At 33.3% G+C, this 26,311-nt stretch overlaps 3 protein-coding genes across 12 annotated transcripts in view; 1 reads left to right on the top strand and 2 right to left on the bottom strand.

Annotated features, from left to right (window-relative positions):
- LOC113399609 (protein halfway) overlaps window positions 1–7,884 on the top strand; it is a 44,292-nt gene extending 36,408 nt beyond the window's left edge. Inside the window, exons 4-10 of the mRNA XM_026638778.2 lie at window positions 1,288–1,413; window positions 3,479–3,679; window positions 4,160–4,329; window positions 4,880–5,065; window positions 5,324–5,482; window positions 5,976–6,080; window positions 6,439–7,884. Of these exons, the coding sequence (XP_026494563.1) occupies window positions 1,288–1,413; window positions 3,479–3,679; window positions 4,160–4,329; window positions 4,880–5,065; window positions 5,324–5,482; window positions 5,976–6,080; window positions 6,439–6,717 (1,226 nt within the window). The 3' untranslated portion in view covers window positions 6,718–7,884. The remainder of the gene's footprint in view (window positions 1–1,287; window positions 1,414–3,478; window positions 3,680–4,159; window positions 4,330–4,879; window positions 5,066–5,323; window positions 5,483–5,975; window positions 6,081–6,438) is intronic.
- A 1,780-nt stretch (window positions 7,885–9,664) lies between these two features.
- Window positions 9,665–16,583, bottom strand: LOC113399607 (DEAD box protein 52 homolog). The gene is made up of 12 exons (XM_026638775.2): window positions 16,403–16,583; window positions 15,813–16,061; window positions 14,888–15,073; window positions 14,328–14,580; window positions 13,954–14,026; window positions 13,647–13,850; window positions 13,254–13,366; window positions 12,566–12,666; window positions 12,130–12,275; window positions 11,800–11,880; window positions 10,310–10,453; window positions 9,665–9,906 (listed from the first exon to the last, which is right to left on the bottom strand). The coding sequence occupies exons 1-12, from the start codon at window positions 16,478–16,480 to the stop codon at window positions 9,690–9,692; spliced, it is 1,845 nt and encodes a 614-aa protein (XP_026494560.2). The 5' UTR covers window positions 16,481–16,583; the 3' UTR covers window positions 9,665–9,689.
- Window positions 16,584–18,721: 2,138 nt separating this feature from the next.
- Br (broad) overlaps window positions 18,722–26,311 on the bottom strand; it is a 122,393-nt gene continuing 114,803 nt past the window's right edge. For 9 of the 10 annotated variants that reach the window (XM_064216713.1, XM_026638783.2, XM_026638784.2 and 6 more), the window contains one exon: window positions 18,722–25,147. In XM_064216713.1, coding sequence (XP_064072783.1) covers window positions 24,807–25,147 — 341 coding nt within the window. In that variant the 3' untranslated portion in view covers window positions 18,722–24,806. Of the gene's footprint in view, window positions 25,148–25,659; window positions 25,981–26,311 lie in introns of all 10 variants that reach the window. The other variant, XR_003368997.2, reaches the window with a different exon arrangement.

The raw sequence follows: 26,311 nt of genomic DNA, 5'->3' as shown, positions 1-26,311 counted from the left end.
TTCCTTGTCGAAGGATAAGTTTTAAACTAGGTTATTTAAGCTTAAGGTTGAAATAAAAATATTATACACGGATATCTCGGTAATCAATGCACGTTTTTTTATAGCAGCTATTTATATTCTTGCATAGTTATTAATAAGCTGACATTATAATCATGGCCTTGAAGAAATATCTAAAATTAATCCTGGATTTATTTATGATTCACATTTATATCTGATTCATTTATAAATGACCACGATTGTGTCGCCAATAGACACCATTTATGTTTTTTAATTAACACAAACTCTCAAGACCACAATCATAAGTTCAGAATAAAAAAATATTTATTCAAGTGATAGCTTTATATTAAAATTATAATTTAAAGTAATCACCGGGTCCTAGATTCTACCGATAAGAAGCGGTAGGAAATCCAGAACCGAAGATGAGTTGATGATATATTGTCATTGCTTTATTTTCTAAGTATAACCGCCATTGGCCCTCGTGTTTGTAATTATACTGACTCACGAATCGTTTAAATACTTAACGAAATGGGTAAAATGTATAGTTAGAAACATTAATATTACCTACTGCTTCATACAAATTTAAATATAAGTTAAAATATAATGGTCAAAGCGCACGATCCTCTATTCTAGGCACGCATATATACGATTATAACTATTTGTTCTCGCCGTAGCCTTGATAGCAAAAATAACTTATAATCAGTATAAGAACGTATTGTTGGTGATATTGCGCGACGACTTGGCTATAAACGCGATATATATTCATTGCTGACAAAGAAAAATAGCTTAATATACGTGACATTTAAACGTATCGATTTAATTATGATATTCGTCTCGAATGATATTTTTTATTACAGACAGAGTATCATAATACATACATATTTATGGACTTAAATAGATATAATATAATATGATCAAAAGGAAATGGCTAGATTGGTAGCAGTATATCCGTGTTGATTCGCATTTATTTCAGTTTACCAACATAACCTGTGTTACGGCTATAAGTTTCTGAGTATTATAAATCGGCTGTTTGTAATATTATTATGATTTATTACGTATATAATTTATGTAGGGATGCTCGACAATCGAATATGTTTTTCTCTTTACCGGTAGCTGACACGATTAAGGTTTATACGGGTACTCTCAATAGATGTTAAAGTGTCAAACTGTTATACTTTGTGTTCCAGTTTTATGTTTGAAAGATGAGCGGCGACTTACTGACGGTTTTAGAAGTTGCTTTTATTACTTATATTACATGTTGAAGATAAACCTCTGTTCTTTTTTCAACAGTGACACAGAATACAACTAATCTCCACGTGCTGAACGCCACGATAGACGAGTTGGACGTCTCGCAGGCCGTCTTCCGTCGCCTCACCTCCATGGCGCTCACCGATGGGAACATTGGCAAGATCGTCGGTAAGCGAATATATTTTATAATTAAACTAAACAATTAACTATATATAAACTCCTCCGCTAAATTAATTAATTTTTAATAGGATAAATTTAACAAATATAATTTAATTTGTATTTTTTTGCTGTCTTAATGTCTAATTACACGTAGTGGGGCGCACCTTCCTGATTGAATAGATCTGCATTGACACACGAGTATATTCTTTGTAATAACATAAATAGATCCATAAATATGATCACAGGTACAATAGTACCGGCGTCTTGGGATTAATGGCGTAGGACGGACTATGGAAGGCGTATTCTTTTTATAGCATTCGTATTATACTAGCTATTCATTCCAACATTACAAGTATAGGTTAAATATTTAGATTTGTTTTAAACATGTAACTTATACAAATATAGTATGCCCAAAATGAGATGAGACTTTATCGGTCAAACTGACTTTAATAGTTTTGTATTCGTTGACATTCTGTGAAAATAATAGGTATAATTTTAATTATATATAATAATTATTCCCAACCAATATTTGTTTAGTAACTAGTAATCAGCTTGAATATTATTAATAATAAATCAAATAAACACAAGACGTTATTTATGTAATCCCTCGGGTTAGCGTTTAGAGCTGTTGACAGAAAGTATTGCTTATATAATGGAATATTGACCAATGGAGCACTTGAGCTTCGAACACTTGACTAAGACACTTAATTATTATTATATAAACTGGCGTCAGATTTTGACACATATATAAAGTAAATAATTACTCGTATAGTATTTGTGTAGTCTCCTTTGTTAAAATGTACCTTTGGTTATTATAATGAGCAAACATGTAAAGCAAGTCAGTTTCGATATTGTTTTAAATATTGATAAATTATATTTGTAACAACCTTTTTTTTACTTAAATTTTTTAAGATTCCATATTGCTTTGACCTTTAATTATGATACATTTCGACTGTATCGAATATTTTGTTCAAAATGTAATGTGTTACGGGTATTTTATTGGAGATCTAATAAATAACTTTAAAAAAAGTTGGTATTAAATTGTAAGCTCTATTGTAATCCGTAGTATGAAATAAATTATAATTGCGTATTTGTTTATGCAAGCCGAGGACGCTTCAGAAATTAAACGAAATAAAAGTAAGTATTATAAGTTATGTATGACGTATGATTGTTGTTTTGTAATTTAATTAAAACAAAGAACGAAAATAAATTGTTTCGGCGCATTTAGAGGATTTTAAGAGTATCTTTATAAAATTTAAACATATTTAAGTGCTTTTTGATAGTCAATCATCACTGTTTGCAATTCTTCCAAAATGAAACAAATAATAATTATAAAAAATTATCATTATCCTTAAGAAAAAGTGCCTTGTAAATATTTCACAGTCGGATTGAAGGAAGTACTGTAGATGTAGCAGAAATTAGTTTGAAACGTTCAGTATACCTCACGCTGTTTTACTTGACGGGATGATTTCTAAACCCTAATCAAAATCATGAAAATTGGGTCTCCAATTTTCTTCATGATTATTGTCAATATCCTCAAAATGATAACAAAAGTTGAATATCAATTCTTATTGCTTGTTGTAAATCAAACAAGACCTTTCGGTTTTTGAACATTCGCAGTTGATTTCATGTTCAAATTGACAATATACAAAAAGGACAAATACTACAGATATTAAAGCACAAAAATAACCGACAGGTTTCTCAGTACGGCTGTCAAAGATCTTCCTTTTTGTATTTTTGATGAAGTCATATCGTTTATGATTCACAATATATTTGTAAAACTCATCGAAAATCTTCGAATACTTAAGCTTAATATATGGTAACGTAATAATAATAATATTGGGTATCTTCTAACAAATTATATATTACAGAAAATATATTTAAGGTTAAGACTTACTGTAAATTAAAAAACCAATATTTTCAAACTATACGTTTAGACTATTATCGTCTAACAATAACAATAAATGAAATAATAAATATATAATAATAATATATAATGAGTATATACTTGCGTTGTATACTTTTGTCTGTATGAAGAGGACGAACTTTTAATTTTTTTTTAATATCTTATCAGGTCAATTCCCAAAGTACTCTTCGATCGCGTGTCTCAATATTTCCAACAACAATCTGAGCAGCGCGACTCTTCAGTCATCCATCCAGAGACCGTTCGCCTACCTGTTCACCCTGACGGTCCTCGATGCTTCAGCCAACAATCTCACAGAGTTCCCGTTAAGTTTGGTTCAGAGTAACAGAAAGATTTCCGTGGATTTGTCAGGTGAGACCAACTTGTTTCTCGTGAGATACAATATCAATTTCTTTAAATTTTTGAAAAAGAGAAGTAGAATCGGAACTAAAATTTTATTTTTGACATAAAATTCTTAATTGCAATATTGCAATAAAAAATCGTTTTCGAGCTTAAATTACATTATAGTGCACGTACACTTAAGTTTATTTTTAAAAGCTGAGCTATATTCATTTTAAATAAAGTGGAAATATTTTTTGGAACATTACACCTAACGTTCAACTAATTTTCTACCAAACTTCGACCAACTTTACAAAGGAGCCATTTTTCCAACAATTAGATGATCTTTACATATATTTTTTATAATTTATTATTAATGAAACAAAAAATCTATACACATATCGGTTTGTATTTGAAGTACCTCTTTATATCAATCCGATAAATACCCTCAAACAACAATTTTTAAACCTCATTTTATGACGAAATGTTTAACTGGTCCGATTATCCCCACAGGTAACAATTACCTCCCATGCAAGCATTTCCAGAAGGCGATGGAAACTAACAGTAGCTCACTGGTGACATTTCTCAACTACGAGCGTACATATTGCGCCCTCGACCTGACGTTTAACTGGTTCAAAGACGTGCAAGTTGTCCAAATCGACCATCTACGAGTTCAAGAAGAGGTAATTAGATATTGAGTTTGTGACAGACAATAATTAATCCTAGTTGGTGGAATCCAGATAGGATTAAATCGGTGATGATCGTAAATTGCAATGGGAACAATAGTAGCTTGTAATGAAAATCTTAGTTTATCACTAGACTTTAAAATAATGAACGAAAGAAGTATATTTGAAATTGAACTATTTGCCTGCTATTCATTCTCATTACAGACAGTGTACAGCAATTAAAATATTTCGTTATAATGAAAATACAATCAACATATTATTTTGTTATCTACATTGGCATGATCGAAATAGTTTTGACTAATGTGTCTAGATAGACTGTCAAAACTGAAAACGCGTTGAAAAAAATTGTGGGCAACAGTGGACCTCTAAGTACACGCACACTAGTAAAGTGATGTTGTCATTTATTATGACGTTTGACGAGTGTCAAGCGTAGCTGTCACGCACACCAAGATAATAATGGTTTTTTTGTTTACATTATTTGGTTAAGCCACTCAACATAGTCCGGTGTGTGATATCAAACACTGAATATAATTTATTTCATTTCCAGTTGAGTGCCAGTTGTCGTAATATACGACCCGCTAATGCGAACTGCACCTGCATACCCGATCGGCTGGAACTTCTGGGGGGTGAGGTCACCAATTTGGTAGCAGTAGACTGTTCCATGCGACATCTTAAGGTCATGCCCACTAATCTGCCGCCCAACACGGCCAAGTTGAACGTTTCATATAACAATGTGAGTAGTCAATAGAGAACCCAAAAAATTAGAAATTTCTAAATATGCCGAAGATACTTTATATGCCATTATTATATAATCGACGTTAATAAATAATGATATAGAATTAAAGGCTTATATTTAGTCTTAAATAAGTAATGAATAATACGATGTGAATTTTATCATGTTTACTGAATGACCACATACTGGCCTTAATATGAAAACAATCGGCTCATTTCATGTTGGTCTAATTTCTAACAAAAGCCATTTATTAATCAGATCACATCACTCCAAGCGGTGTCCGACGACCCGACGTACGAGCACCTGAGGCAGCTACTGGTGGACTATAACGACATTGCTAGCATCGTGGAGTTAGAAGGCACCAAGTTCATAGATAACTTTATGGTATTTTCTTTAACCCACAATAAACTTAAAACGGTGAGTTGGTTGAATTTAATTTTAGAAATAAAAGGTTTCCTTTCATGTCAAAATATTAATGGAAAGTTTTGGCTTAGAAATATTTATAAGATTTTTACTATATATTGGTTTGTTTTCGTCCTGGACGATTCAGGACACGGAAACCATTCTCAAAAGAGACAATTGTCAAACCGTGCGCACGAGATACGGTGTGTACAAATGTGTACTTTAAATTCCCTGACTCTTATAATACGATGGGACCGCAAATTCGAAACGTCGAAAGGATTCAGGCTTGAGACCAACGGTTTGTCGAGGCAAAAGACTGTAATTTGTGTACAGCCATAAATTACTTGTCAGAGAACTTCGATCGCTTCCTTTGGTCTAATCAGAGAAAAGATCTAAGAGCCTGACTGACTGACTAATGAGACAGTTTTTAGTATCTTTTGTCTCGTTCACTTCAAAAGTTCGTCAATGGTAAGGCAATTCAAAGTTGAAAAGGCCTTTAATATTCCAGATCCACACGTACGTAATGTCCAATTGCTTCATAACGACGGGACCTTCGTTCCTGATCGGAGGGAATTACATACACTGTGACTGTAACACGGAAAAAGTTGTAAAGGTATGATCTTCTTTAATATTCTGATTTAATTTGTTGGCCCTTAGGTGGTTGTAAAATCAAGTTCACTTGGAAACAGTTTAGCTTTACACGATTGCAATAAAATAATTGAATTAATTTTATTTTGCCCAGCTATGTGATATTTACGTCAATACATTATTTTATTTCTAAACACTGAAATATATTATTTCCTTAAACTGATTTGAAGATCATAATACTATGTAATTTATTTCAAAGTAAATTCCTACCGAAAATAAACCAAATTTATTAGAATGCTAAGGAATTGAATCACAATTATAAATCTAATTGGTGTTAAAGGTTTAGAACAAATACAATAATTGTTATATAAAATATTTTCCAGCCGTGGCTTCTAGAAAACTACAAGAATATACCAGACTTAAAGAGCCTGCAATGCGAAGATAGCATGGGCCCTGTGGTTGATCTCAAGGAGTATCAGGTCTGTCATACGCCCAGGGATTGGACGGACTACATCTACTACATCATAGGCCTGGAGGTACTAGTTCTGGTGCTGCTTATCAGCAAGGTGTCATATGATTACTGGGTCTTTAAAACGGCCGGGTATCTGCCTTGGCCGGCTAATAAGATGCCGAGATTGCCTTGTGACTGGTTATGCGAATGAATTTCAACTTTGATTAGTAGAAAAGCGTTAATTTTTGTTTAATGTTAGCAATCGACAAACATTCTTTGTTTATCGAAAAAAAATATATTCTTGAAAAATATTTAAATTTACGTACAAATTATAAGAAAACGGCCAATTATATGAAAGCGGAACGGATACATTTTGTATGTTCATAATCTCATAATATCGTGAACAGATTTCTCTTGAGATTTTTTGTGATAATAATGCTACCTTTCCAAAATTAAGTTAAGATAAAAAAACACTCATATCAGCCCCGCAATTAGAGAGTTAAATCTTATAATGTTTCAATATGCTACGTTAATTCATATCGTAAGAACAACTCTTATTAATAAAAGTAAATGGTGCCTTATGTGCTTTGATAACCCAAAGTGACTTACCGAATTGGTCATTTTTCTTCATTGTTATTATTTAATTTTAAAAACTTTATACAAAATTTGACCTTTTTATAACTCAAGTGCAATAACTATTGAACAGACATTTTTAAATGTTTCTGTCAACTGTACATAAAGATAATATTATTTAATTTAAATAACATAACCTTAACGCATACTCATATTAAAAGTTTAAAGATTGTATTTTAATGCGTTCCACCTAATTTCAGGCTAAACAGTTAATTATTATTACATAGTTTAAGGTTGTGTGATAAAAATTAACTAACTTCTAAGATTTTTCCGAATCGGGACACGAATTTGATAGTGGCGCCATCTCTCCTCCAGGACGTCATCCTGCAAACACTTAAGTTTTTGTCAAAATCACATAAATAATAATTTCTGGAACATAGTGGGCTTGACATTATGCGTAAAGATTTTTCCCAACATAGTTTTGCCCCGGACCCGAGGCTGACCGTAGTCACTATAAATTTATCTATTCCGATCCAACTTTAAACTTTTAATATGATTATTAATTAACAATATTTACATAATAAGAGACATGCATATAAATATGGGAAATAAAAAGACAGCACGACATTAGTGTTGCTACTTGTAAATATTTAATTTCATAGTTTATGATAGGTTTTAGTTTTTACTGTCAGATATTTTTGTAACAGTTATGTTATATAGTTAACAGGGATTTATTGTAAGCAAAAAGGGTCTATATACAATTATTACCGTTTCGAATAATAATAAACGGGGAAGTAGAACTTTATTAAAACAATATAGTGTAAATGAGGATCTATATAATCGTATTCTGAATAATTAAATCACTTTAAAATAATATCGATGATAAGAAAACGATGTTTTAGACATTAAAAAATGTGTTTAACCAAAAGTTGTTTCTTAGTTTTAAGATTCTATTACGTCAGGTGATAACTTTGTCTTTTTTTTATTATAAATCGTACAAATCTATGCAAAGAAACTGTCAAAATAGTATTATTGTTAAGCATAGTTTTAAGCAAGACATTGTTAGTGTTTCTTTTATTTTTACTAAAAATATAATTTTTGGACCACTTTTTTGTTTCAGAAATAACACTTTACTGAAATAACAGTTTTTTAAGAATCTCTATCTAAAACTGTTTCTATATAATATATAAAGAGGCTTAAAATTATTTTAAGTAGTAGATATTAGTTAATAGCTTAATACAGATTCGAGTTTGAGGCTTATGCAATGTTCTTAAAGTGCCATAGATTTATAATGGCTTATAATTTAATGTCCCATAGACTATATATATTTTTTATTTAAGTAACTTAGTATGGATATATTTTGTATATAAATTGCAATGAAGACTGTCTATTTTATATCTGATTTATTATGTAAAGCTAGTTTATTAGTCAGATGGTTGTTTTATTTATTAATCCAATTTCATAAACTTTGATGGTTAGTGGATAGAATATATTCAATTCGAGCAAGTTTCGAGTTTTCACGAATCTATTTCTGTTTAATACAATCGCTGGATAAAAATCATCAAGAGTACCTAAAGCTTCACATGTCTGAGAATTCTCTAACTGAAGTATAGAGCTGAAACCTATTCCAAAAAGGAGTAAAGATAAACAAATCTCAGATTTACATATTATTTGTAATTTGTTATTTCCACTTTAATTTACTTCCATAGTTCCGATACCAATTTCACCGAAAAAACTGACTGACTTACAGACAAATGCTCAAAATCAAAACTAAGAATTTTTGCAGTGCTGGGGTGAGAAACCGCCTTTAGCAAAAAATGTTCCCCATAAAATGTTAATTTGATGATCATGCACAATATAGTAGAAACTCATAACTTTAGAGGTTCTGGTTCGGACGATGTTGTTCGCGTGGCGGATATTTGGACGTCCACTGGTGTTATCAGAAGGGCATTCAACAGAATTTGTCCATTGCCTCTGTCATCATAATAACCTTCCATGGTTAAAAGCCATGCTTTCAACGCCCGGGGGCATGTTTAAGCGCCTGCGAGAAATTGAATGCAGCTGCACTTATTGCGCCGTCGTGCAATTAGATGTACTTAGATTTAAGTTACATTTTTTTTTGTCATCATTCTGAATATAGCAGTTCACCACTGATACACGTCTTATTATTTTTTCTATCGAAGTTTTCTCGTTAAATCCCGCACATGAAGTGATGTCATAAATAAGCACATTTTTTAACAAAATAATGTACTACCGTATTGTACACTTTAAAAAGGTCTTTAAAAAGTCCGGCATAGTATATGTATATCTCTTAGGGATAACCTACAAAAAACGTTTTTTATCCTTTACTTTTTACGAGAAATAAGCCATTAACTTCGAAGCGATTTTAAACAATACAGCATTAATTCTTATCCTTATTGGACCTTAAATACGTTGTGCATTTAATATAGATCAATATGGCCTTTTACAGCATGTAATTAAAATGAATATTTTGCAAAGCGATTTGTATTGTCTAACGTCTGAAAAACTGTGAACGTTGTAAGACGAAGCCGGGGCGGGTCGCTAGTTAAAAATAAAACTAAACATCAACTTAATAATTTATTTACTTTTTCACACTGTATTCATTTTCTTCTTTTTCCGTTTGTTTTGTCCTATTTTATGTGTTTTTTTTGCTTCATTTGCCGCCTTAGTATTTTCTTTCTGAGTTCTGACCTTCTTCGTTACCCCATTTTGTATTTTCCTTAATTTTTCATTCTTCCCGTTTCTCACGTTATCTGTGTCTTTCGTCTTGCTACTTTCCTTTGCGTCTTGAGTTTCAAGTTTACGTCTGAAAATATAAATGTGTATATCGTTGGAAAGCCTTCATTAATTTTTATCAATTATTTGTTCTGGATTAATTATTATTATTATCAATCGTTGTGAGCTGGAATTAAGGAAACATTGTTTTGTAGAATTTTTTAAGAGTAAAACCCTTCAAATTATAAACTCCATAGATTAAGATGTAACCTCAAGGGCAGAACGTTATTTTTTAGAAAAATCACTTCTCTAACAGGACAAAGTTTGCTCTTGAATTTTGTTGTTAAACCTTAAAATATAAAAATATGTTCTTTGTGAACAAGCTACGTTGTTATAAGTTTCGCAAATATTTATAGTGTTACTGCGCACGAAACAAAGTAAATAATAAATCAAATAAAGTCGAAGTTGAAACGAAATGATCGAAAATCACATACTTTTCCGGTTTCTGCAAGATTGTTGATATTTGGTCTCTGCGTGGGGCCTTCTTTGACAGCTTTTTCCTTTTATTAGCGTCTTGTTTGAGTTTCAACATGTATTCTGGTACTTCACAGCCGGACTGTTTCATCACTGAAGCGATGCTGGAATTACAATTTACGTTTTAATTTAATTATATATACAGGAAACATAATACAACTCCTATTGAACTTGACAATTACTGGATAGACACTGGTCAGACATGTATTGTTAGATTTCTACAATCCATGTATAATACGAATTTAGTAAAACCACGAAGCCACTAAATTGTACAAATGAAATATGTTTACTCTTAAGCCGGCTCCTCAAAATCCAGCAAACATATTTCATTTTTCATATTGTGTTTTGTTCGAATAGTGCCTAGTGGACTCGGCCTAAGACTTTTCGCCCGGAATATTTATTATGATAATAATTTACAAATACAATCATTTAGACGACTCCGGGTGATTGCTTTCTATGTTACATCAGGTGATATATTAATATATACAATGAAGAGTTAAAACTGAGTTTCGATGAATGGTGGTTTAGTGCAACTGAGTTTAAAAAAAAAAAATATTTTCAGTCCGCTATGACTTGTTCAGTGAAAAACATCCTTTTTATAGTGATAAAAGCTTCGAAATGCACTCTATGTAATCACGTTTGTCCTCTGCTTTCTGAGGATTGTTTAAAATATGTTGTTGACTGAACAAAGTTTTGGCTTAAAACTTGGTTGCACCAAATCACCATCACGTCCCAGCTGTCATGTATTCATTCTTCATCTTATCCCATTCGTTCTATATAGATAACACATTACTGTACATATATAATTGTATTTAACTAACATGACTGTATTTTTAGATGTTGGAAGAGTAACTACTGAGTTTCTTGCCGGTTCTTCTCATTAGAATCTACATTCCGAACCGGTGGTAGCTTTACTTTAAATAGTTTGTTAAATGACGATTCAAAAGTGCTTGTAAAAACCTACACGAATAAAGTATATTTTGATTTGATTTGATTTGTGCCCGTACACTCCATCTGTATAAACATATATGCAATTATTCCAATAAAAGTTAATCTAATTTGTATGAGTATATACAGTGTAAACTCCATTTAACGACAAACTCCCTAAAGCGTCGAAATCACTCGACTTTGGTTGGTTCAGTTTGTCTTCCATACAACGATAGACTGTATAGCGTTACATAACGACAAATTAAATAATAAAAAGTTCTTTTTAGTCGCCAAAATTAGTAAAAACAGCGCAGATGTGTACGTTCCTTTGTCGCTTTATTATCTTACTTCTATTACTGACACTAGTCTGGAAGAAACTTTATCTGATACATATATTTTCCCCTCCATTTAACGCCAACTCTGTATTACATCCAAATACCCAGTCCCTTGAGTGACGTTACATAGAGTTTACACTATATATGACCGATCTAGAAAAGTTAGTGGAACTAAATGACCATATTACCTCCTGAGATTGGTGACGTCGTCTTGCGTGAAGAACGTGACGGCGCGACCTTTCTGTCCCGCTCGGCCCGCTCGACCGATCCTGATTTGAGAATACAACATTATACTTTATAATATATCTTATATAACATAGCTGTTGAATTTCATGTGATTTTTTCTCTATAATTTTATTTTCTGTAAATACTATGGAGTACGAAGTTCATTGATAGATTGCTAATGTATCTTTTGAAGCCAAATATATAATCTGGGAGAAGTTATTAGTCAAGTCACGTCTGTCTCTGATTGAAGTATGTGATTGAAGTTAAATATAATATAAATTTTGCTCACTAACCTGTGGATATAAGCAATGGCGGACGGCGGAAAATCGAAATTGACCACAAGGTTGACGCCCCGGAAGTCGATACCGCGACCCATCAGCTCGGTACAGATCAGCACCCAGATGCGCCCCGTGCGGAAGCTGCGCACCACGTTGTCACGCTGGGAGGTGAATTAACGCAAATACAGGGTTATTGTTCGTTAATGGCAGTTATCTTAATATGGATTAACAAAAGAGTTTTTATATGCCGTAATCATAGTCATTTAATCGTATGAATGAATAAGATTGTTATTCGTTGATATTATATGATATATTTTTAAGCATATTACTATATACACTAGACTTCTTCCAAAGTGCCTTTCTCACATTTATGGTTTTTTTCTCAATGTTCTGTCTGAGGTGCCACACACAAAAAAACATCCTGATTTTAGTATTTGAGGTTTTTCTTTACCTGCGCTTGCGTTCTGTCTGCGTGGATGACGTCCACGTTGATACCGTCGTAGATCAGTTCCTTGAAGAGCTGCTTTGCACGGTCTTTACTTTGCACGAAAACTGAAATAAATTATATTAATACTAAATGTAAACGGCAAAAATATATAATCAAATGAAAAAATACGATTGATCTTATAGTGATGATTTTATAAACCACTGAGCCGAGCTGGCCCAGTGGTTAGAACGCGTGCATCTGGTGGAACCGATGATTTCGGGTTCAAACCCAGGCAGGCACCATTTAATTTGTGTTTATAATTCATCTCGTGCTCGGCGGTGAAGAACATCGTGAGGAAACCTTCATGTGTCTAATTTCAACGAAATTCTGCCACATGTGTATTCCACCAACTTGCATTGGAGCAGCGTGGTGAAGTATGCTCCAAACCTTCTCCTCAAAGGTAGAAGAGGTCTTTAGCCCAGCAGTGGGATGTAATATATGTAATGTATAAACCTAACTAATTTTCTGAGGTTGTGAGTTTCATTGTTACGGTGTCACGTCTTAACTTACCGACCGATCTTCATGAAATTTATCAAACAGACAAACAGTCTCGCACCCACGATATAGTCAACTGTGACGAAAGTAGCTTAGAAACTATAAATATGAATATGCTTGATGTCGACGTCATAAGATTATTATTGTATGTTGTTACCTAAAACGGGAGGCTTAAGTCCTTTTTGCACGAGTTGTCTAAACGCGACCAGCTTTCCATTCTCGTTCCCGCAGAACAGCAGCTCTTGGTCCACTGATGTGGAGGCTGCATTCCTGAGAACATAATCATTATCAATGTCATATAGTTCAATTACCTCACTGTGCGGAAATGTTCGAATGTCTCTAAACTAAAAGTAATTACAATTTAAATAAGAACCTGTTACATAATATTAATGCAATGTATTTTAAACGACTTTTTTTAAGCTGTTAAACCATAAATTGCCAATTTCAACAGTTCAGACAACTTCTGAATATTACACAGTGGAAAAATGAAATAGTTACTGGCCGATCCGGGATTTGAACACGAGGGCATCAGACAATGGTGCAGACAGACCTGAGTCCGACGGTGACGTTGATGAGTCCGCGCATGTTGTGCCGCGCCCACTTGGCGATGGCGGGGGTGTGAGTGGCGCTGAACATGGCCACCTTGGCCTTGCAGAAGCCCATGATGACGTCGAGCTGCTGGCGGAACGTGTCCACCTCCTCCGTGGTGCCTTCGAACAGCTTGTCCGCTTCGTCGATGATTAGCCATTGGACCCTAGAATAGACAAAAAAAAAAAACAAAATTCACTCACTAAAGAAATAATTTAAAAAAAGTATGTATAATGTAAATTTAAATAAATATTTATAAAAAAACTCACTTATCCAAATTAATGCCGACATTCTCTTGATTCAGCAAATAGCAGAGACGATTCGGTGTACTTATCACCAGATCTGAAGACAAATTAAATTCTCATCAAAAGTAATAATACACTAGTAGGAATTCTGTTCAGTATTTGCTGTAACTTAAAGAACTCTGCAGCTGATCACTAGATGTCTCATCAGAGTATGAGACAGAGCAAATAGTCCGTCTGCACTATGAAGTAAAGAGTTTAATCACCTTTATGTAACAATAATGAAAGAAAGGTTAACAGGAACAGCGGCCAGGAAACTGTATACCTCCAAGAGACACATACACATACATACATATGAAGCCAATTAATCTACCAATTAGATTAACAAGATTGATCCATACCACTCTTTTTAATGGTGTTCTCCCGCTCCTTGATCTTGCTCTGCTTGCAGCTCCTGACGACGGAGCAGCGCAGCGGCGTGGGCGCCGCCAGCCGCAGCGCCTCGCGGTGGATCTGCAGCGCCAGCTCGCGCGTGGGGCACAGCAGCAGCGCGCGAGGCCCGCCCTGCGCCGCGCCCAGCGCCTGCAGCAGCGGCAGCAGGAAGGCCGCCGTCTTCCCGGAGCCGGTCGGGGCGCATGCGACTATCTGACGACCCTGGGATATAAATTATTGGTTGTTTTTTCTTCTTCTGATATTTGTATTTCGAAGGATGTATTGTCATTATTTTATTATGAAGTTTTAATATTGTTGATGACAATAACCCATTATAAATGAATAGTATATTTGATTAGGCTCAATACAGAAAAAAATATCATCACTATAGAAAAAAAAAACAAAAATGACTAGAAAGGGTTGAGTTTGAGGATGCCAAGCCAATGAATGGTACTTTTCAAGATTGCTAGATACATAAGAAATCATTGTACATTAAATTTCATGATTTTGTTAAATTGAATCTACTAACCTCCAATAAGCAGGGTATCGCTTGACGCTGCACTGGTGTAGGTTCAGAGTAACCACACTGACTCAGTGTGTCCACAAGTGATTGTGCTACTTTGTATTTGGTTACTAGCTCATTGAAGTCTTTCAATGCATTTGGAATATGTCGACCAACCGCTTTGATTCCATGTTCATTTCGAAATTGATTTTGCTAAAAAATGTAAACTTGTTAATACATTCAATGAGATAAAACTCGTTATATAAAACTAATCCCTTCAATACATTTCAAATAACACTAATTTTGTTTAATAGAATATTTTTAATATATATGTTACTGTAAAAGTTCGAACTAAGGTAAATCTTAAGATTTTCCAGTAAAACCTAAGATTTACCGACATGAGTTGGTAAATGTGAGTATTTATTATAAAGGGTCAACTTTTTCGGACTTTTACCATTCCAACCTAACCTAACCTAACATGTAAATCCTAAGATTTACCATTCATAATCGGTAAATCTTAGGTTTTTCTGGAAAATCTTAAGATTTACCGTAGTTGAGCTTTTACAGTAACATATATATCATCAGCTATTGCACTAGAATGGTTTTTTTTAACATCATACATGTGCACTGCAAATAGATCACCTGATAGTGGTCACCAACACCCATTGGCACTGTAAGAATCTACCATCCTTGGGAACTAAGACGTTAGATCCCTTGTGCTTGTAGTTATACTCACTCCCTTACCCTTCAAACCTTAACATAACAATACTAAGTATTGCTGTTTGGCTGAAGAATATGGGATGAGCAGGTGTTACCTGTATGCTAACACAAAGTCCTACCACCGAGAAAGGCACTTGTCAAAATTAAATTCATTATTTTAATTAAAAGCTGTATGTAAATTATCTGCCATTTCTTATGAACTTTGTACAGTGATTATTAAAAAAAAAGAGACCTGTTCGATTTCAAGTCTTTTCTCTAATTCCTCAGGTGTTAACTTTGATTTATTTTTCTTGGTCTTCTTCTCTACCGTTACACCATCAATTATTTGTAGGTCATCATTCTTTTCATCTTCACCATCTTCATTTTCTACATCTGAATGTTCAATTGAATTCTCATTATCTTCAATTTCTTGTTTTATTTCGTCTTCCTCCTCGTTTTTTAATTCTGTTTCCTTTTTTAGAGTAGCTTTAATATTTTGCTCCTATTAGAAGTAAAATTTAAATTAAATTAAATAATTTATGAAATAAATAATTTTGTGATAGTTATACTTCGATAATACTTCGAATAATCATTGCAGTGTAAATTAAAGTTACTGTTTAATTTTTCTTCTAAGCTTACTAGAAACTTCGAAACTTCTAAAATTAGTAGAAACATATTAATATGTCTTAGGTTAATTAAGCTATTAGAATTAAAAATATATTTCAATAACCTAATATTATAAGCTTGATTTAGAGGTTTTTTAAACATGCAAATTTTGTTTTTTAGTAAATATACAATTAAACTGAAATAAAAACATTGGAAGAGGTTAGAAGGAATACTCACGGCATTTTTCACTCCTAAAACACGACGTTTGAATGTAAGACCCTTTGTCAGTTTTTTAAAAATATCGTAGGCGTCCATTATGCTGTTATTTAATTCGCAAACATTGTTTAATATATTAAACACTAAAATTACACGAGGTAATGTTGATATGAAACCTCATAACATAACCGCGGTGACTGACAGATCTGTGTCCTCAGTCCTGGCACTGACAGATGACAGTTCATTTGAAGTAGACAGTAAGTATTTCGTTCATAAATATTTTGACATTCATAAATTAATGATGATAATTAAATATCTACAATTTTATGTTAAGAGCCCTAATTCCAATTGCCTCATCCGAGTTTCTAAAAATTAAAAAAAAAAAAAATTAAATATATAACCCTAACTTTAAGGACACTGGAAGTCTATGTAATATTACAAAAGGCAACTAAATTACGAGTTCGTAATTTTTTTTTTAATTTAAGGTAGGTGGTAAGTTAAGTAAGGTAGGGTAAGGTAAGTAAGTATCTAATAAATGCGTGGTACCTGGTTCTGAACAAATAATAATACGAAATACATTTGAATTGAGAACCTCCTTCTTTGAATAGGTAAATATGTTATGTCATCAAAAAAAAATTTTTTTTTTAGTTGAAAAATTTAATATCGGTTAAATATGATATGAAAGTAAATACTTCAGGTCAAAATGTCTTAGTCGCGCTAAACCTGTACCGAGAGGCAGCTTACGTAAAAAATAGCAATGCTTGTGTGAGTGTAGCATGCGACAACGAGCACTGCGTCCTCCCTTTGTAGGCGCTCGGCGCGATATGCCAATTTGCGCGTTGCGTTCAAAGTTAATGAGTTATTTTGAAAAAAAAAAATTAAATGATAAAATATCGTATTTAAATTAAAAAATATATATATTAGTAATCAATGACTTTTAAACTTTATAAATGCATAAGTATTTATTCAATTAACAATGAACTTTTGTAGAAATAACATGATGTTTGAAGCTTAATATTGGACATTTAGCCTGACACACTGACATACTTGGTGGTAGAGCTTTGTGCAAGCCCGTCTGGGTAGGTACCACCCACTCATCAGATATTCTTTCACCAAACAGCAGTACTCAGCATTGTTGTGTTCCGGTTTGAAGGGTGAGTGAGCCAGTGTAACTACAGCCACAAGGGACGTATAGTTCCCAAGGTTGGTGGCGCATTGGTGATGTAAGGAATGGTTAATATTTCTTACAACGCCATTGTCAAGTGGCAAATTTGCTCGTCCGCCTACCGATATCATAAAAAAAACATTTCATTCATTCTCAAAAATTATATAAGAATACATTTTTTTTATCAATACATTCTAAAGAAGACAATCTACTCATTTATCTATTTTCTAGAGAAATAACTTACAAGTAATCTTTATGGGTGAAACAGCATGCAATTTACAGATAAAGATTTTTTTTTTTTTAGAAACTTGCAATTTTAAAACCAGTAATGTTTATTAAGGATTTTTTCTAAAGATTCAATTAAAAAGAGAATACACTTTTGTACAGTATTTTTTGTTTAAGCAACTGATAAATATTTGGCTTACAATCTCTTTAAAAAGTTTCGTGAAAACGGCTATTCCGTCATAAGTGCTCTAAATGATTAGTAGTTCTATCTATTTCTTGGTTAAGTGGTTTGGCAAACTAAATATCTTAGTTATTTTTATTGGTAATTTACACATGTATTTCAAACAAGAAATATCCATCGTGTACTGATACTTATTATTTTGTTTATATTTTTATAAGTTATGCTTATATATCTCGTTAAATTTCTAAAATTATATATTTATAATAATATGAAAACATTCAAAAATATGCATAATGATACATAACATTTATAAAAGTTTATATAAATTTCAAGTATTTATTAAAACCCAGTATTTTTTAATTATTTTTTATTAACCAAGGTGTTTTCACTATAGACCATGAATTCACGTACACAGCTTAAAAATATACAACATCGAACTACATTTAAAGTGATTTCTTTTACTTCTGAATTAGTGTTACCAATTTTTGTCACATAGCTTGCATGCACTAAAAATAGCTAGGTAAACATTATCATCAATAATTTACACTATTTAGCAACCTTTATGGTTGTTTTTTTTTTCTGTTAAGGATTTAGTTCTATTTAAGTAATAATAACGTTTGTCAGCTCGGACTGTTTATTGAATTCAATTCTGTTTTTATTACAACATACATAAACAATGTTGAGTGTTTAAGGAAATAAGGAAAGGAATGTGAAGGGGAAATATTTATTTTTATTAATAGTGAAGAGGAGTGAAATAAAAATACGCATCATCAATGGAATCACTGCGAGTTTATTAAATTTTATACTTTTATTACATCCAACTGTTATATTTTCCATGATATTTCAAAACGCAGATTTCATACAAAACATAAAGGACCGCTTATTACAATCCAATATAAGTAATTCTGTATGTCAGATTCAAAGATACTTAGAGTACTAGGTCATCCGACTTTGATATGTTCCTACGCAGCCCGATTGATTCCCTTAATCACATTTATCAACAACATCAAAACAAAGACACAACCATTTAAGTGACACGAAAATCATAAAAAATAGCTACTCCGAAAACAATGAAGACTTTATGTTTTGTTCAGGTTTCTGAGCGTACGTTGCGCTGTCAACAAAAGAGCGCGAAAAGTGTTCATACTGTAAACTTACTTGGTTGACACGTAATTAAAAGAAAAAGTTTTTCTATTTGAGTGATATACTATATATATTTTAAAGTGTATACTTTTTACGATTTCAGTGCCAAATAAACATTCTCATTTCATCGTAGTCGACTTTTATACAATGTACAACAATAGTACTTTAAGTGTCTTGACTGAGGATGTTCCGACTTACAACAATTTCCAAGAGGATCCCTAACTCTCTATAGGACCGATTACTCCGGTCCCACACCTATTATCTTATCGAGCAATACACAATACTATGAAACATTTTTGTACATCCCGCTCCTTCCGAACTTTCCGAACATGAAAAGTATAACAAAACTCACTAACTAAATGTATTTAAAAACATATTTTTCCTCTTTGATCAACGATGGCAAACTATAACTTTTACAATAGTAACACAATATCTATTAGTTTAGGCATAGAACGATCGCAAATGTCACACACTCTCGATTGCAGCGTGCGTTTAGTAAAAAATAAAATAAATTAATAAAATGTGTATATTTCCACGATGAATCGAGGGTACGTATCACTTAGACGAGAAATTCTTAAAAATGTAAAGTCGATACTAATAAAAACGCAGATCGTGCATATATTAAATTACGAAAAAAAAAAGAAAAAACTCTAAACCTAAACGTGTCAGCAAAAATATAGTGCAGTTAAAATTAGAATTGCCACTTAATTAACATTGACATATAAATTGATTTCCTTAAAAAAATATTTCTGTGTATAAAATGTGTCATCCAAGCAACAAGTAACAGCTGTGCAATTCCGCTAAAAAATCGACTGGGTCGTTTACACAATAAAACTCCACCGTAAACGCACGATAGAAAATATTATATCGAATAGATCGCTACGAGTGCGATAAACATTTATCAATAAATACTCGTCCCTCCAGACACGAAAAACAACGTTCTAATCGATTTCTTAGCGAGATTGTACTCCTGCTTTACTCTCTCATCTGTAGATAAAAAGTTACTTCTAGCAATATATTGTATGTCATTAGTGAGTATATTGTAAATACTTTTTATATAGTTACTGCAAAGACGGGCTATCAACGATCGTTGCTCGACAGGGGAGGCGTCGAATGAACTACATAGTATAATATACTTACTTTTATATAAAAAGACGTAAGTGCACTTTGAATTATGGAACTATAATTGTAACTATTGGTAGTTAGGGGACCTGCAGATTATATTAGGGGCGCATACGCTGTTTAGCACCTGACTAAAGTATTTCTTAGTTAACATTTATAAATCTTTACCATTTTACATATAGTCCTCTATATTTATAAGATCGCTAAATATAGGAACAGTTCGTTAGAGTAGACTCACATCGGGAATACAGGACGCGTAAAAAAATACTGAATGGATTGTCTTATTGACACTTGAATTGACGTTTACTTAATACGAGATTAAAACCTTTTCGGTGAAAAGAGAATTATTTAAAAAAATATCTTAATAATCTGCTATCGATCTCATTTCATTACTTATGTTAATTGTATAATTATTGAGGTACTGTGGCAGAATGGGAACTATTGCTATAACTGTATTATAATAATTATATTAAAGTGGAAGATACTGTATATATTAAAGCTATTGACTTAAGAATATAACGACTTAATTGTATAGACTCACTTTAATCACTCGACTACAGATCGAAAATACATCGACTTATATCGATTAAAAAATAACAACAAACGACCACTCCGCTTTGGAAAATCTGTATAAAAATAACTAGATCATTAAAATATCGTTTAAATGAAACATGTATGCGGTCGATAAATACGAATTGTAAGTCGGTGCGATTTGATCCTAGGCTAAGTTTTAGGTGGAGTCGATCTATTCTCAAAAAACGGCTTTCGCGTCCCCCGTCGAGCAAATATAATTATTTTAAATAATTAACTATTGTGATCTGGTGCATCGACGCTCTGGTACGGGAGAATAAATATCCCGGTAACCACAGCCCCGAATAATAAACTATTGCATTTTAAATATGGATATGGATAACAAAAATAATGTATGTATGGAAATAACTATGTAACAACTGTTAAAGTTCGACAATATCTATAATTATTGTATTTATAAATATAAGTGATCACGTTTCATTGACTTTTCCTGGTTAAATAACGAAAACCATACACGCCATGTGAAGCTACTTGCGCCCGAAGAATTAACCGTTGCCTATTTACTACCGTATACGAAGTTATTATATTATAAGTAATGCTTTGTCTCTTTCTAGCTTAATAAACGACCGTACGTTCGATAGAGACAGTGATACAGTCATCTTTTTAACATTAAAAATATTGGCGACGTTACTTTCAAGAGACCAGTTTGTGTAAAAGCATAACCTTTTTTAAACTGATGTGGTTCAAGTCAAGTAGCCTCACAGGGAGTTTCTCTCGCTACATTAACATTAAAAATTAAAAGATTTATCAAAGATAATACTTAATATTATTGGAGGTAATACTTACGATTTAAAAAGCAAGATTGTTTTGTGAAACCGATTTGTGAACGTGGAGTTAACCGTACTTTGTATTTTATTTACATAAAGCCAATACGTGTTTTAGTATAATTAATGCCGTAAATATACTAGAAATTAATTAAGTGCTTCTGACGTCCGAATTCGGTTACGATTACTATTGGCAGTATAACTGGACAGGTTCAGCAAAGAAATGTAATGAACTAAATGACAATACGTATACAAAGTCGTCAGTGGTCGCTACACCTACCCACTACAATAAATTCGAACAATCTAAAATAAAACGGCGCATGCGCAGATCGCTATCGTCCCTTATATTATTTACAGCTGAACATCGGATTTTATTTACTTATTGTCATTTATCCGTTGTATCTTATATTTACTTAACTTGTAGGCTATTGTAATAGTTGTACTGTTACGAAGGCATTCTGTTGTTGATTAAAATTTGCATTACCTACCTTAGTAACACAGTCGGTTTATTTAAACGAATATCGTTAGTAAACTTAAAATAAATTATCTGGCGACGAAGCGAAATGATTATACATATTAATTATTTAATTGAGACGTTGAAATAATTTATATAAAAAAAAAAAATGTTTTCTCACTTATCATCTTACTATTTAAAAATGCAGTATTTTGGTATACATTGCAAAAGAATATGTTTATTTTCGTGTTTCGCTGTTTTTGAGCTATTTTTTTTTTAAGCTGCGGTTTCGTACTTAATTTTTTTTTGCCGACACATCCAAACTTAACGTAAAAGACCTACGCCTAATAACAATTACCAACAGCTGTCTCCGATATATGATGTAGTTCGCAGCTGTCTACTGAGATCAATTTAGAATTACGAAAAAATAATTTTCACAAAAAATATTGGTGGGAAAACAATCCAATTTTTTTTTTTTTTAACAAAGCATTCAACAACAAGCTTTCAAACGGCCGAACGTATGAAATAAATTGCACAGCGAAAACAATAAACGCAAACACTAAAAAAAAACATTATAGAAAGACTAAGTCCTAAGTTTTACTATTAATAAATCCATTATTAGAATATATATAAAAATCCTTTCCATTAATGATTTCATCTATTCACTATTTTAGTTAATAATATCACGAGGCTTTATTCCCGAATGATGCCACGATCCTTCAATTACTGCCTAACTTATAACATATTTACAATTCAAACTACCCGCTTGCTTTTTTTTTCTAAGCTCTCTAGATGATTCTATGACGATTAAATTCCCGAACCGAAAACGTTCCTTTCGGAATCTAAGACAGCCAGTTTATTTAACATTCAAATAAAAATTAATATATAAAAAACAAAATATTTGAGGTATTACGAACATGGAGGTACGCGCGTTATTACCGGGGATAACGTATAATCTTCGCATGAAAACGCATCGATAATCATGAAAAAAGTAATTTGTCTAACAAATTAATTTAAGCTGAATATAAAAAAAAAAAAAACTTATTTTAAAAATATATTTGGAATTATACCAAATAACATTCAATTAAAACTCATATCACAAATTACGAATATGTAACATTCCGAAAAAGAAAATAAAAACTTACTCGTATATACTTAACCATTTACCTTAAAATTGGAAAATAATAAATGCAAAATAATAATGTTAATTAAATTAAACTATATCTGAAATTGCATTGATTGCGGACATTATTTGCCACGCCCTTGTAACGGTGTAGCATTTAAAAAAAAAAAAAACGGTTATATTTGAATCGTTCAATCAAGTAGATATTTCGGTAATTCCAATCAGATATGGCACAGTTCGATTTGATCATTTTTCAGAATGTTTCCTTTTTATTCTACTCGAAGTAAATGCGTATAGGCAAAAATTATCCCCATTTAAATGTTTTTCTTTGGCTTGTGAAATATCACGGCGTTGAAATACTTTTATACCAGCATATATTTATGTTAGATATTTGATTGATATGTAAGGGTTATACTTATCTGTAAAGATGCAGAATTTATCTATGATATCAAAACGTATTCGTCGTTAAACCCTGAGAAGATATGTCAGTCGCAATTTTAGCCAAATGCGGTACCCAAGCGATTACCTATAATATAAGTAAATAATATATTTTTACATCTGCAGCCATCTTATGGTCGATCCTAAGAATTTTGAGAATATAATTAATAATAATAATAATAATAATCTAATAAATTTTCAATAACGAGACGTCCGCTACGTTGGTCGACATTTAAATAAGAAACCACTATACACTCATAGAGAGAAATCCGAAAAATGGATACAGATTAAATATAATTATGTTAATGAATATCCTAATGTCTAGGTTATCTATACAGACGAAACATTAATTCGTCGCGTGATTCGAAACCACGAACGTATACGATGGAACAGGTTCCTGCTTTTCGAAGACCCTCGCAGTGTTGGCTCACTGGTGCTTCCACGACCCTCACAAGACCCTGTATAGGGCTGCCAGACCGACTGGCAGCCTAGCGGCGTACCCACAGGTCGACTGGCAGTGGCTGGCGGCGTGCCAGTCGCGCTCATCGGCAATCGACCGTTACATTTCGTTCGCCAACAACTTTTACATTCTTTGTCACTTCGGTAATTTCATCAAACCATTTTTTTGTATCGCATGAGGACGAACGAAGGCACGGCTACTTATACATCGATCAAAATGTTATTACTGAAGCCAAAACGCACATAGAATACACATATTCATCGATAAGACGTAACTCTTTTGTACTCTCAAATCAGATTCTAAGTAGTCTTTATTTAATTTTTAATCAACATCAACATATTTTTTTTTTATTTTTTTTTATACGTTTTAATCTAAAAATTTTGGTTATTAACTCCTAAATAATCTGTATTTAAATTTAGATTTGGCGATCCGAAAAAAGTCTCTTTAAAAAATATTTTCTTTCAATATTTTAATATTTACTGTTTAAAATTTGTACGTTTCGTTTTTGTACAGTTACCGAATCTAATTTGACACTAGACATTTATCGAAAAGTGATATTAAAAATGTAATTTTTCTCTCTAGAATAGAGTTGGCATAATTTTGGCAGTACTAGATACATTAATACTTTAGTATTGCTCTGAATTACATCGTCATCCCGAACACCGTCCGACTCGGTGCTCCAATACTGTTCTCGTACAAGCTAACGTGAATATTTCCTACCGTAAGATTACACTAGGAGCGCGGCTAGCCCGACAGCGGTCATTGCAGGCCGGGCGGCAGCGGCGCGCGCTCGGCGCCGAGCTCGAACAGGTGGTGCGGCGCCGGCAGCGCGCCGTGCAGCGCCGACGTCTTCAGCAGCCGCTTCAGCATGCCGCTGGAGCCGCGGTGCTGCAGGCTCTTGTGCGTCGTCAGCGAGTTCTTGGTCCGGTACCTCCGGTGGCAGAACTCGCACACGTACAGCGTGTCGGACTGCTCGTGCTTGTCTTGGAAGTGTCGTTTCAAGGAATAGTAACAAGAGAATGTCCTGCGGCAGTAGGGACACTCTTGCGGCTCGTTGATGCCGCCGGCCGTCGGCGGGGGCATGCGGAGGGGCGGTGCGGCTGCGGACCGAAAGATTAGTGTGTGTTCATCGTTATCTGCAGAGGTGGTTTGTTATGTTTCGTTCGGTTGGCTATAGTCGAACAGCTCATGAAATATAAAAAGGGTTATAGCGGTTATATAGATTTGTGAGTATGTATGAGGTTATTTAAAATTAATTATAATACTAATAGTATGCACTGTACACATTGACTAACTACACAGTAATCACGAGTCGTATATATTTAAAAATTTAAGGAAATTCTCTCAACCACAATGACACAGAAACACGTGATAACAAAAATGATAGAAGCATGCTCCAAGCAACACAACAACGTCAAAACTGCGAAACCCGTTGGGAGGGGGTCTTCGGCTGGGTATTAAATCAGAAATAAAAATAATAATCAAAATAACAAAAATTAACGTAACGTAAAAAAAGGGGGGCCCTTAAACCTATGTCTATCGAAGTACATATCGTTAATGAATCAGCGGTCAGTAAACCCTAAGTTGTGGCTGTCTATAAACAGATTCTAACCTTTTTGAGTGATGTTAAGAACGGCGGTTGGGTGATTGGCTTCGTGTAGGTTCTCTTTGCTAGATGAATTCTGCCGCACGCCGCGCCAACTCCGTCCAAGTAGTCACTAAAAAAACCGGATTTGATCCGTCTCCCCTGGCCTGGACTTGTGGTAGGTGTATATGTGGGTCATTAGGGAGTTCCTCGAGCAGTACACTCTTTCGCAAATCGTGCATCTGTACTCCTCCTGCCTCTCCGCGTGTTTGTCCGCGATATGTCGTTTCAACGACGCCTTTGAGCACAACACTTTCGAGCATAGCGTGCAGGAGAATAATTTTTTACCTGTAAACAAATCGAAAAAACAAAACAAATATGGGGTCGGTCCCCGGAACCGATAAAATAAAATAACACCTTTGTAAGCCTAGCTGTTATTCATTTCTATTTGTGAATTTCTTTTTTTTTTTTATTGTGAACTAAAAACATCGGAAAAAACAAGGAGTGAAAAAAGTGATTGAAAATATTAATAAAATATAATAAAAAAAAAATAAAAAAAAAATTAAATTAAAAAGAAAAATAAATATAAATGATTGCGAAGCTACAGTGGCCGATGAAGTGTTAGAACAAACACATGCATGTGGCGGGAAAAGATACTTTAACGGGGATATGACAAGCG

The sequence above is a fragment of the Vanessa tameamea genome, chromosome 13 (assembly GCF_037043105.1).
Source record: "Vanessa tameamea isolate UH-Manoa-2023 chromosome 13, ilVanTame1 primary haplotype, whole genome shotgun sequence".
Classification (NCBI taxonomy): Eukaryota; Metazoa; Arthropoda; class Insecta; order Lepidoptera; family Nymphalidae; genus Vanessa; species Vanessa tameamea.
This window is presented reverse-complemented; position numbering and strand designations above follow the sequence as displayed.

Excerpts from the sequence above, each read along its gene's own strand:
- LOC113399607 (XM_026638775.2), bottom strand. The coding sequence starts at position 16,480 with ATGGACGCCTACGATATTTTTAAAAAACTGACAAAGGGTCTTACATTC. Across the intron at positions 14,027-14,327 it reads GAACACCATTAAAAAGAGTG|ATCTGGTGATAAGTACACCG; the intron begins GTATGGATCAAT and ends ATTTGTCTTCAG. Across the intron at positions 13,851-13,953 it reads GTCGGCATTAATTTGGATAA|GGTCCAATGGCTAATCATCG; the intron begins GTGAGTTTTTTT and ends TGTCTATTCTAG.